We start from the raw sequence: 12,220 nt of genomic DNA, 5'->3' as shown, positions 1-12,220 counted from the left end.
GAGAGAATGTTTTATTCCAACGCTTCTAGACCTGACCAGATGCCTTATGGGGTTGTGTGATTATTATTATTTATTATTATTATTATTATTATTATTATTGAAACAGGCAATTGCGTGCTTGATGGATATGAACGCACTTTTGGACCGATTTCACAATTATATCTTACCGCATTTGAGAGGTGAAGACCGAGTCTGTCACTGCAACTGTGGAAGGTAAGGCCAGCGGCCAGCGGCCATGCACCATCCCATCCCATGTTGCGGGTGGGGGTGGGGGTGGGGGGGTTGTACACTGCATTTCTCACCTCCCATTGGGAGTGCAGGAGGGGGGGGTGAGAAAGTGAGAGGCAGAGATGTTTGGGGATGTTGCAAAATTCCGGGAAATCCGTTGCTTTGGAAAGTGGGTGTCATCGGGGATCTCTTGAATGTTTCAAACGGTCACAGTAATCGCCCCCAGCCATTCTGCCGTACATTCCCTTGTAGTTATTCCTCACGACAACCCTGTGAGGTAGGTCATGATGACTGTACTGCAGTCTGGAAAGGGTGTTGTTGTTGTTTTGTTGTTGTTTTGTTGTTGGGGGCCTTACCTGGCTAGTTTACATCAGGTGAGATTCAGCTGCCAGGGACGCTGTGCCCATTGCTGAGTTTCTTCGTTCTCATCATTTAACCCATCGGCCGATGTGCAAATATATACATATAGATCTGCAAGGTTTGTGGTGATGGATGGCAGCTTAGATGACTTTTAAACACACACACAAACTCACACACACACGGGGGACATCAAGCAGATTCATTGAGAATAAATCGGCAGCTGTTTACTTTTGAGGAGGAAACAGAACCTGCATTTGCAGCAGCAGTCTACCCTCCAGCACCGAATTATGGGGGGCAGCCAATCAGGGAAGGCTGTCCCCTTTGCGTGCGTGTGGGTTTTTTTGCTTCTGAGTTCCCCAGTGACATCTTGACTTCCCGCTCTTGGAAGACAGGATGTTGGGACCCGGTGGATCTTTGATCTGACTCGACAAGCCTGATTTTTAAGAGCAGTTGTGGCAGGTACACAAATGGGGTGGTGGTGGAAGAGAGGCTTAATTTCCTTTGAACACACTTGGTCCCCCCAGTTCAAAGACAGTGCCACTTCCTAAGGGCGTTTTGTGGGTATCTGAGAAGTTAGAACCAGGAGCTGCTCAGGAATGTACGAAGCAGCCTTATCCTTAGTTCAGTACTGTGTACACTGACTGGCAGCATCTCTCCAGGGCTTCAAACAGAGGTTTCTCCCAGCTCTACCTGGAGGGATTGAACCTGGGACCTTTTGCATGCAAGGCCGATGCTCTACCAATGAGCTACAGCCTTGGCTGTGTTTTATAAGCTCTTGGCATCAGCTGAGCATTTTGTCTCCCAGGCTCTCTCTCTCTCTCTCTGCTCTCATTTTGGGGCTTTCCTTTCAAGATCTACAGTTCCCTCACATTTTTAGCGGTGTCTTTCTTTGATGGTGGTGTTGGAGGAGGTTTCGGAACCGAGCTTCAGCTTTTAAGAATTAAAATGCGGGCGATGCACTTTCAAAGCAGGGAGAGAGAGAAGTGAAATGGGTTTCAGAGGAGGTCAGAAGCCTCTGCTTCCCACCACCGAGTGCTACTAGGTGCTAACTCCCATGGTCTCTCTCCCCTTGGCCATGCTGGCTTGAGGAGATGAAAGTTGGAGCGCAGCAAGATTTGGAAGGCAAAAAGCCTTTGCTCATCAAGGGTACAGCCAACGAGTCTTAGGTTGAAGGAACTAGGTTTGGGGAAGAGTTGAGGGGGACTTGCCTACCTAAAGTGTTGATGCATAGGAACATAGGAAAATGTCTTATGAGTCAGATTGGTTGGTCTAAGACTAGTCATGGGTAGGCAAACTAAGGCCCGGGGGCCGGATCTGGCCCAATTGCCTTCTAAAACTGTCCTGTGGACGGTCCGGGAATCAGCGTGTTTTTACATGTGTAGAATGTGTCCTTTTATTTAAAATGCATCTCTGGGTTATTTGTGGGGCATAGGAATTTGTTCATCCCCCTCCCAAAATATATATATATAGTCTGGCCCTCCCCCCCCAAGGTCTGAGGGACAGGAGACCGGCCCCCTGCTGAAAAAGTTTGCTGACCCCTGGTCTAAGTAGCTCAGTATTGTCTGCTCTGATTGGCAGCAGCTCTCTAAGGTATCAGATGGCAATCCTTACCAGAGATGCTGGGGGTGAAACCTGGGGCCAAAGCAGGTCTCTGCCTCAAACCTGTGATCCCTTTCTTTAAAGATAAGTAAGACCCTAGTCCTCATGTTTCTAAGACATGAGCTTTTTCGAACAGGACGCTGCCTTTGTACTGCATTGGACCATTGACGTATCTAGCTCAGCGCTGCCTACACTGACCAGCAGCAGCCAGCCCTCCAGGGTTTCCGATGGGGGTCTCTCTCAGACCTCCTTGGAGATGCTGCCTATTGTACCCAGGGCCCTTCCCCATTGAAACAACAGCATAGGAGCATGCCTTATACTGAATCTGGCTGTTGGCGTATGTAACACAGTGTTGCCTACACTGACCGGCAGCAGCTCGCCAGGGTCTCTCCAAGCCCTTCCTGCAGATGCAGGCACCCGCGGCCTTCTGTATTCAAGGCAGATGCTCTGCCCCTGCACCGTGTGGCCTTGAGGAGGGCAAAGGCTGGGCCTTTGCTGCCACAGGGCACAGGTTTGACTCTAATGGCCTCAAGTTGCCAGAGGGCAATGTGTGGTTGAATCTTAGGAGATGGTGAGAGCTGTTTGACAGCTGGAATGATCCCTCAGTGGGCCAGTCGCCATTCCCTGGCTGGGACGGTGGAGGCTGGTGCATTAGCGCAAAGGGGGCCCTGCCCTGTCAACTTCAGCTAGCCCCCACCCGCCTGCCGTCTTACTAAGATCCAGCCTAGCTCCTTCCTTCTAATTCTCAGGGTTGTCCCTTGTGGAGCTCAGCAGGGAGGAGAAGGATGGCAATGAAACTGGACTGAGTTGGTTTGGCCTCTTGTAGTTGTAGGCTCTGGCGCCACCTACTGTTCAGCTCCCAGCCTTCCGCCCAAACAGTCACAACGGCCACCCCTTACTGGGGATGCCCTGGCTTCCGATTTCCCTGCTCAAGCTGGAGGGGCGAAGTACATTCCCTGCAAGACCCTCTACAACTGCGTACAAACCATACGTCGAAAGCACATAACTCCCCCCCCCCAAAGAACACTGAGAAGTGCTTCTTGACCCTGCAGAACTACAGTTCCCAGGGTTCTTTGGTGGGGTGGGGACACCACGAACTTTAAACGTATGACTGAAATTTGGCCTCCTACCATTTAGTCAAAACCTGCCATTTCCACCCATTTGTTCTAGCTCCGCCTTCTGAAGCGACACTGTACGTTTGAAGCACATTGAAAGCTCCCATCAAAGAATCCTGGGAATTGTAGTACACCCCTCGGGAACTGTAGTATACCCCTAACAGCCTTTGGAAGCAGCAGCGTCCAGCATTCTTTGGGGGGAAGTCTTGGGCTCGAAAAGGACTGCGCATGATGCCGTGGTGATCACTTAACCTTCTTGTCATGTCGTGGTCAACTTAAGGCGAGCGATGGAAAATGCACCGCAAATAAACCTAAGCGAGGAGGGGGTTTACAGAGCTGTGCGTCAGGCGCATCGCGCTCCTTTCGCATGGGAGAAAAGGAACATTTATGCATGCTGCCAAGGAGCCAATTTGTAGGGGCCGAGGTCCCTTCGGGGGCCCCCCCAATAAAATATTTGAGGGGGTTTGGTCCCCGTTGATCAGCATGGCCATTCAATAGGTGTGCATGCCCTGTGTCATGTAAAGTTTGGACTCTGGCTGTGCTGCGTCCACACCATACATTTCTCCAAAGAGCTCTGGGAACTGTAGTTCACCACTGCACCTCCTGGCACCTTTAACAAACTACAGTTCCCAGGATGCTTTGGCAGAAAACCATGTGGTTTAAATGTATGGAGTGGACAGCGTTTTGCAGCAATTAGCAGCCTTTCTCAAAGGAAGCAGCATGGCGGAGTTATCTCAGGAAGTTGAACGAGAGCAGAGCCACGGACCCCGTGTCCCTTTTGCGGGAGAGGCAGTGTGGTACAGTGGGCGGATTTGTGGGACCTGAACCAGATATGCCTGCATTCATTTCATTTTAAAATATCCACGTTTTTATGTGCTAATTGATTGATCAAATTTGTTTGTTATGCATATCCTACCTTTTTCTGCAAGAAGCTCCAGGTAGCACGCAGGGCTTCCTCCCTCCTCATTTAATCCTCACAACAATCTTGTGAGGTAGGTCAGTCTGAGAGAGGCAATCACTGGCCCAAGGTCACCCAGTGAGTTTCTTGGCCGAGTGGGGATTTGAACCCTGGTCTCCCAGGCCCTAGTCCAGCACTCTAACCACTACACCAACTACCCCCTCATTATATCCAGTCCTTTCTCTTCAAGCAGCCCACGGAGGCCAACAGATACAGAATGTGAGCGGCAAACAGATTTTGACCCCTTCCCTTGAAAGAAACAACAACAACAACAACAACAACAACAACAACAACAACAATAATAATAATAATTTGAGATTCATTTTAGACAAGAGGCACCTTTAGCTTGACAGATCACTGGGTGGAAATAATGAGAGAGAGAGAGTGAGAATTCCTTCCACGTCAATTGATTCAGGACTGTAATGCCAGAAGTGTTGTAAATCTCAGTTTGTTATCGCGTTCCATGTGTTTTGCATCCACTGTGGTGGACCATTGCGCCAGTGGGCTTGCGGTGATTATCTACTGATCATTGGTTAGCAGGGGGGGAAAGGAAATTAATGGAGGGTCTTTCAAACAAACAAACAAACAAACAAACAAACGTCTCCGCGCCTGCTGTGAGCAATTAAATTGGACTTTGCTCAATTGCTTTGGGCTGCGGTTGTCCTCCACCCTCTGAAAAGGCCTCAGGTGGGGCAGGGATGAGAGAGGGAGGGTCCCCGTTGGAACAGACCTCAAGGTCGCTTCTTTCCATTTCAAGAGCTGCTGAGCATGAGTAAAGGTCCCTCACCCCCAATTTAAGGGCCATAAAGGACAAAACTAACCCCTTCTAATGGGACCCAGAAACAACTAGGCAGGCAATGGTGACCAGTAGAGAACTGACGGCATGGGGTACAGGTGCTTGGCGTCTAGAGGCACAAACTTGTTGTGTAAGAGAACATGGGTTCAAATCACTGTGCTCTCCACTCATAGGGCTTCTAGTAGCCAGAACAGGAAAACCTTTACTGGAGAGGTCAGTGGAGGCTGGTCCTTCAAGGCAAATAAGAAAATAAGACCCTGCTAAATCAGGCCAGTGGCCCAACCAGTCCAGCATCCTGTTCTCACAGTGGCCAACCAGGCAAGCCCAAGGCAGAACCCAAAGACAAGAGCCCTCTCCCTTCCTACAGTTTTAAACAACTGGCATTGCTGCCTCTGAATGTGGAGGCAGAGCATAGCCATCATGGCCTTTGTGAATTTGTCCTGTCCTCTTTTAAAGCCACCCGAGTCGGTGGCCATCACTGTTTCCTGTGGCAGTGAGTTCCACAGTTTAACTATGCGCAGCATGAAGAAGTGCTTTTGGTTAACCTGTCTCAAATCTTCTAACGTTCATCTTCGTTGCATGTCCAGTGCTATGAGAGCAGGAGAAAAACTTTCCTTTGTCCACGCATGATTTTATAAACTTCTGTTATGTCACCTGTTAATCACCTTTTCTCTAAACTATAAAGTCCCCACTGCTACACCCTTTCCTCATAGGAGAGTCCTTCACCCCCTGAATTGTTTTGATTGCCAACCTTTTCCAACTCTACAATAACCTTTCGGAGGTGAGGCCAAAACGTGGCACTGCCTGCCTGCCTGCCAGCTGCTTGGCTTGGCCAGAGTGTAGTCGCTGTGTCCTCAATTCTGAGATGTGGGGTAGAGAGGAGGCCGATATATCATTTGGCTTCCCCGAGGACTGATCTGCCCAACACCCAAATCTTCCGCTTGCCAGCTTGGTTGTGTGAGTTGGCTGCCTGCATGTCCTTTCTTTCCAAAGCTGGCCAGTTGGCTAGAAAAATAAGACCTGGCCTGTTCCTTGCCCCCCTTCTCTGGGCCAATTGCCGGAATGTTTCCTGCAAGAGCTAAAAATGCATCCCAGTTGACCCAAAGCCTTTCCCCCTCCCCCAAATGAGTAAATGGTCACACGGTCAATTTCACTTGGCCCAGACACAATTCAGCTAGGCATTGCTACCCAATGGTAAGTGTTGACATGATCCATCCCTGGTAGGATTGCCAGCTTCAGGGGTGTGGTAAGGTCATTTTGGACTCTGGGCTTCGTGGTCTCAATGGGAGCTTAGAGGTAGAGCATCTGCCTTGCCTGGAGAAGATCCCAGGCTCAATCTCCAGCAGCATCTCCAGGTGTCAGGAGCGAGCCAGCAATAAATCACATCAAGCATGTTGGAGTTAACCCTTTATTAGCAAAAGCAGGATTTGTGCAGGCCTAATGAGCACAGCAACTCATTAGATCAGGCATAGGCAAACAGCGGCCCTCCAGATGTTTGGGACTGCAATTCCCATCATCCCTGACCACTAGTCCTGCTAGCTAGGGATGATGGTAATTGTAGTCCCAAACATCTGGAGGGCTGGAGTTTGCCTATGCCTGCATTAGATCTTGCCCCCGTGAAGCAGTTGCTGAGACTGAAGGCCCCCGCCTCCCTTCAGCTGCCTTAAGTCCCCTCCACTCCAGGCTTTCCCCCCAAGCAATCGGAGACTGTGCCTGCAAGCAGCCTGCTGCTGCTCTGCCCGTTTCAGCGCTCTGCTAGTTCTGGGAGACAAACGGGGAGGGGAGCTTGTCACAGCAGAAGGGGGAGACATTAATGATTCTTCAGCAGCCTGACTAATGCCTGCCTTTTGGCATCTATCCTCTCCTGCTTCAGCTTCTGCCTCTGATTCTGGACTTCTCTCTGCCACAGAGCCTCCCAGCTCACTAAGCCCTGTTCCCTCTTCAGCTTCTGACACCTCCTCCTCCCAATATTCTTCCTCTGACCACTCACTCATCCCAACACCAATCCCTGGGCTCTGAGCCTTCTCCCCTTGGAATTTCCCCAGCTGGTTCCTCCCGACATTCCTCTGCGCCCAACCTGTCCATGATACCGGGTACGGCTTTGAAAGATCCCCTGCCTGAAACCCCAGAGAGCCACTGCCAGTCAGTGTAGACAATGCAGAGCTAGATGGACTGGGGTTCTGACTCAGGTTATAAGGCAACTTCCTGTATCTTATGGGAAGGGCTGTAGTTCAGCTGCAGAACGTCTCCTTTGCATGCAGAAGGTCACAGGTTCAGCCCAGGTACGGCTGGGAGAGAGACTCTCTCTCAAACCTTGGAGAGCTTCTGCCAGTCCGTGTAGGCAACACTGCGCTAGAATTACCCAATGGCCTGACTCTGTAAGGCAGCTTCTTGCCTTGCTATTCCGAAGCGGTTATTTCAGGAATCTCCTTTCTGTGGAGATGCTTTTAAAGAGGTTCCGGAAACTGCAAAAATGCAGTGGTCAGAAGGGTGCTTGAAGATTGGGAGCACGTATTTTTTAATATCAGTTGGGCTGCCTGCCTGTTTTGCTTCCAAGGCCACTTCTAAAGTGCTAGACTTGACCTCTGAGGCCCTATAATGTTCAGAGACCAAATTGTGTCAAAATGCCCTATGAATCTGCCTCGGGCTCCTCCTTTGATTGGGTTCTGAGACTGTAGGAAGCTGAAGGGTGCTGAGTGTTGTTAGAAGTCCCTTACTTTCCTTACAGAATTACCATTCCCAGAGTTCCCAGGGGAGAGGGATTGATTGTTAAGCCCCCCTGGCAATCAAAGCTCTGGGAGGGGAATAGGGGCCTTGTAACAGCTCTCTGCACTTTTCACAGACTATAATTCCCAGGATCCTTTGGGGAGAAGCCACAACTGTTTAAACTCAAGCAGGGATTCCCAACCTTGGGTCTCCAGCTGTTTTTTGGACTACAACCCCCATAATCCTTAGCTAGCAGGACCAGTGGTCAGGGTTGATGGGAGTTGTAGTCCAAAAACAGCAGGAGACCCAGGGTTGGGAAACACCGGTGAAGCATCACGATCCTGAGAGGGCATATGGGGCCTAGGTCTTTACTCAGCAGCAAAGCGGAGCCCTTGAAGTCAGCAGACCTAAGTTGCCTATGCCTATGAACTTCAGTGGGTCTACTCTGAGTAGGACTAGCATTGGATGAACTCAAAGTCCGGACGATCACGCGCTGCGTTAAAAGAAAATAGTGAAGGGTCAGCCATACGGTGCGGAAGAAGTGATTGGAGAAGGTTGCTTTCTTTGTACGACGCTTGGAGCGCTTTATCGATGGATAAAGTTAGATGGTGGCCACCTGTCACATTCCTGCATTGCCGGGGGCTGGACTGGATGACCCTTGGGTTCCCCTCCGGCTCTACAATTCTGTGATTCTATGAAGTGGTTTCTCTAAATAGGTAAAACAGTATTTGAAGAAGAATAAAATGTTCAGGGCATTCCCATAAACTGAGTAGACTTTAAGCTCTTTGAGAGCACCAATTATAAAAATAAATAAAATAAATCATGATGAGAAATATATATTCTGTCACCCTTATGGGTGTGTATGTTTGGGGTGTGTGAGAGCAGCTTAAAGGGGAGAAGACCCCTGATTCTTTGCCTTTACTTGTTCCCGTGTAGAGGTGACCTGCTCTAACTTTCTTAGGACCTGCTTTCTTAGGAGGACACACTGTTTTATTTCATGATTTTAAACCTCCATAGTTTCCCCCATAGTCTCTTGGAATAGCTCTCCCATTGAGAGCCAAGTGCTTCCCCCTTTCTATTACCTTTATGGATGTGGCTCGCAAGCCTTTAGGAGGAAAACTGGTCTTTCAAGCCAATTCTGACTTCCCTCAGACCGGAATTGTCAATTAATTTCTTTGAAAGAGCCAAAGAAAGAAAACCACACACACAGAGGCCTCGTGTAACAAATCATTGCAGGCATTCTGATCTTCATTACGAGAGAGAGAGAGAGGCATACAAATGTATGTGGAGATCAGGACCCAAAGGGGTGAGGGAGGGCTGCTCCGCGACAGAGCACGTGCTTGGCATGTAGAAGGTCCCAGGTTCACAACCCAGTGGTATTTCCAAGTAGGGCTGCCAGACAGGCAAAGAGCATCGCAGACCTTGAGATTTCAGGGCCCAAACTTGAGACCTAAGGGTAACTCCTGGTGATGTCACAGGGATAGGCCCTGGAGAGGGAGGTTAATTGGGAATGGGGAGCATGTAATTCGCAGGCGGCTCCTGCGTGGCTATAGCTTGCAAGCTGCATGTACAGCCTTCTTAGTACATGTTTGTTTAGTCGTTTAGTCGTGTCCGACTCTTCGTGACCCCATGGACCATAGCACGCCAGGCACTCCTGTCTTGCACTGCCTCCCGCAGTTTGGTCAAACTCATGTTCGTAGCTTCAAGAACACTGTCCAACCATCTTGTCCTCTGTCGTCCCCTTCTCCTAGTGCCCTCAATCTTTCCCAACATCAGGGTCTTTTCCAGGGAGTCTTCTCTTCTCATGAGGTGGCCAAAGTATTGGAGCCTCAACTTCACGATCTGTCCTTCCAGTGAGCACTCAGGGCTGATTTCCTTAAGAATGGATAGGTTTGATCTTCTTGCAGTCCATGGGACTCTCAAGAGTCTCCTCCAGCACCATAATTCAAAAGCATCAATTCTTCGGCAATCAGCCTTCTTTATGGTCCAGCTCTCACTTCCATACATCACTACTGGGAAAACCATAGCTTTAACTATACGGACCTTTGTCGGCAAGGTGATGTCTCTGCTTTTTAAGATGCTGTCTAGGTTTGTCATTGCTTTTCTCCCAAGAAGCAGGTGTCTTTTAATTTCGTGACTGCTGTCACCATCTGCAGTGATCAAGGAGCCCAAGAAAGTGAAATCTCTCACTGCTTCCATTTCTTCCTCTTCTATTTGCCAGGAGGTGATGGGACCAGTGGCCATGATCTTGGTTTTTTTGATGTTGAACTTCAGACCATATTTTGCACTCTCCTCTTTCACCCTCATTAAAAGGTTCTTTAATTCCTCCTCGCTTTCTGCCATCAAGGTTGTGTCATCTGCATATCTGAGGTTGTTGATATTTCTTCCGGCAATCTTAATTCCGGCTTGGTACATATATATATATTTATTAAATATATATGTTTATTAAAGGTCTGGCAAATCTCAGCTGGGAGAGCTTCCCTGTCTGAAATCCTGAAGAGCCACTGTTGGCCTGCGTAGAGAATGCTGAGCTAGATGGACCGATAGCTTTTGATGGACCGATGGTCCTATGATTTGGGCCCCTCGCTCTTTAAAACCTGGGGGAAAGGACCATCGCTCAGACAACCCAATTTGCATGCAGAAGGTCAATCCCTGGTGCTTCCAGATTAAAAGAGGATCAGGTTACATAGGGATGAGGAACTTCAGATTCTCAGGCCAGTGTCTTAAATATCTGTGTGGCTTCTTAAACTGGCACACCATTTTGCCTAAGTCCTACTGTGATGTCTCCACAATTAACTGCAGGTTTCAGGTTGGCCCAGCGCAGGAATGAGGAATTTATGTCCTTCCAGATGTTACTGAACTCCTCCTCGCATCATCCATGATCAATGGCTGTGCTAGCTAAGGCTGATGATGGGAGATGTACAAGATTCTTCTACCCCCTACTGGGGAGAAGTGAAATTGACAGGTCCTTCCACCACTGCCAACCTAGCCAAGCCTTGACCAAATGCACAACACTGAGGTAGAGAGACAATTAGTCTGACCCAATATAAGGCCTCTTTCTGCGTTCCTAAGGACACAGCAGCGTCTTCATACATGCCTGCTTTTCTCAGCGATGGGACACACCTTGGTTGGTAGAGCATGGGTTGTGGGTTCAAGTCTCATGCTGGGCGAAAAATTCCTGCATTGCAGGGGGTTGGACTAGATGACACTTGTGGTCTCTTCCAACTCTACAGATCTGTGCTTCTGTGGCAACCTTCCATTTGGCAAGTATGGGGAACATTTCCCAGGGTAAAATTCCTTGCTGCACAACCTTTCAAGGGCCACATGTCAGTGGTAAGCAGAGCTAGAGGCAAATGTGGACAAAGCAAGTCATGTAAATTTTACCTTTATAAAGTGGCTTATTGGTTTGCTTTTGTTCTTTATTATGTATTTTTCTTTTTTTACCTTGTATTTTTATGTTGTGAACTGCCCTGAGAACTACACATGAAGAGCAGTATACTACTGCTGCTGCTGCTATTATTATTATTTTTATTATTATTATTTGGTTTGTTGTTACACACATTTACACTCACATTTCTCTCTAGCCTCCATCCTAGAGGCATGTCAACTTTCGCCATCATTTCATTTGTATGCCACTTTTCCATAGTTAAAACCGTGCTCAAAGAGGCTTGCAATATGGAAAAAATTACACGATTGCAAAAGGAGCCATACGCAATAAATAAAACACACTGAAAAGTGCACCAAATTGAACAGTTTCCGCATAAAACGTAGCAAGAGCCAAACACAAGGATTCAAATAATAATAATAAAAATTAAAATCAGTAACCCCCCCAAACCCCCCCAACAACCCTCGCTAAACAATACCGCAGCCCAAGAGTCTGTTCAGTAGCCTCCGTTTTTGTAGCTGGAGTCAGTCTAGACAGGTGGGAAAAGGCCAGGGCTGGCTCTAGGTAGAGTCCCGGTGGCGCGGGGTGCTAGGGTGCCAGGCCGGTAGGCAGGAAGCCATGCTGCGCGGAAGCCATGCTGCGCCCTGCGAGGGCGGGGGCGCCAGAGCGATCTCTGCCCCTCAGCGGCAGGGTGCGCGACCTGCTCGAGACTGCCCTGGAAAAGGCCTGCAGGTCTTCCAGCCGAGATGGTCAGAGTTCAAGCGCTAAAACACTCAAGGAGGGAGCATAGCAGGGCTGGGGAGGAGTGTGGCCTGGGGGGAGTTCCAGGGGCCAACAGAGAAGCCCGGAGGACCGAATTTCCACCCCTGTCATGGGTCTGAGATTTTATGCTGCTGCTGCCGCCGCTGAATAGCAACCTTTTGAAACAAACAGGGGTGTAGGAAGGGGGGCGGTGGGGGCGGACCGCCCCAGGTGCCCTCACTGAGGGGGGTCATTCGGCGCACCGCTTGCCCGCGACTCCCAAGCCTACCCCGAGCCGTCGCGGGAAGGGGCGGAGCTGTGCCACCTTGCCG

The 12,220-nt window shown here is 49.3% G+C and overlaps 1 protein-coding gene across 2 annotated transcripts in view; it reads left to right on the top strand.

Moving 5' to 3' along the window:
• TMEM240 (transmembrane protein 240) overlaps positions 1 to 12,220 on the top strand; it is a 32,257-nt gene that overhangs the window by 2,470 nt on the left and 17,567 nt on the right. For both annotated transcript variants that reach the window (XM_060276198.2, XM_035117270.3), the window contains exon 2: positions 107 to 213. In XM_060276198.2, coding sequence (XP_060132181.1) covers positions 122 to 213 — 92 coding nt within the window. In that variant the 5' untranslated portion in view covers positions 107 to 121. The remainder of the gene's footprint in view (positions 1 to 106; positions 214 to 12,220) is intronic.

Source organism: Zootoca vivipara, chromosome 6 (genome assembly GCF_965207765.1).
Source record: "Zootoca vivipara chromosome 6, rZooViv2.hap1.1, whole genome shotgun sequence".
NCBI classification, from domain to species: domain Eukaryota; kingdom Metazoa; phylum Chordata; class Lepidosauria; order Squamata; family Lacertidae; genus Zootoca; species Zootoca vivipara.
This window is presented reverse-complemented; position numbering and strand designations above follow the sequence as displayed.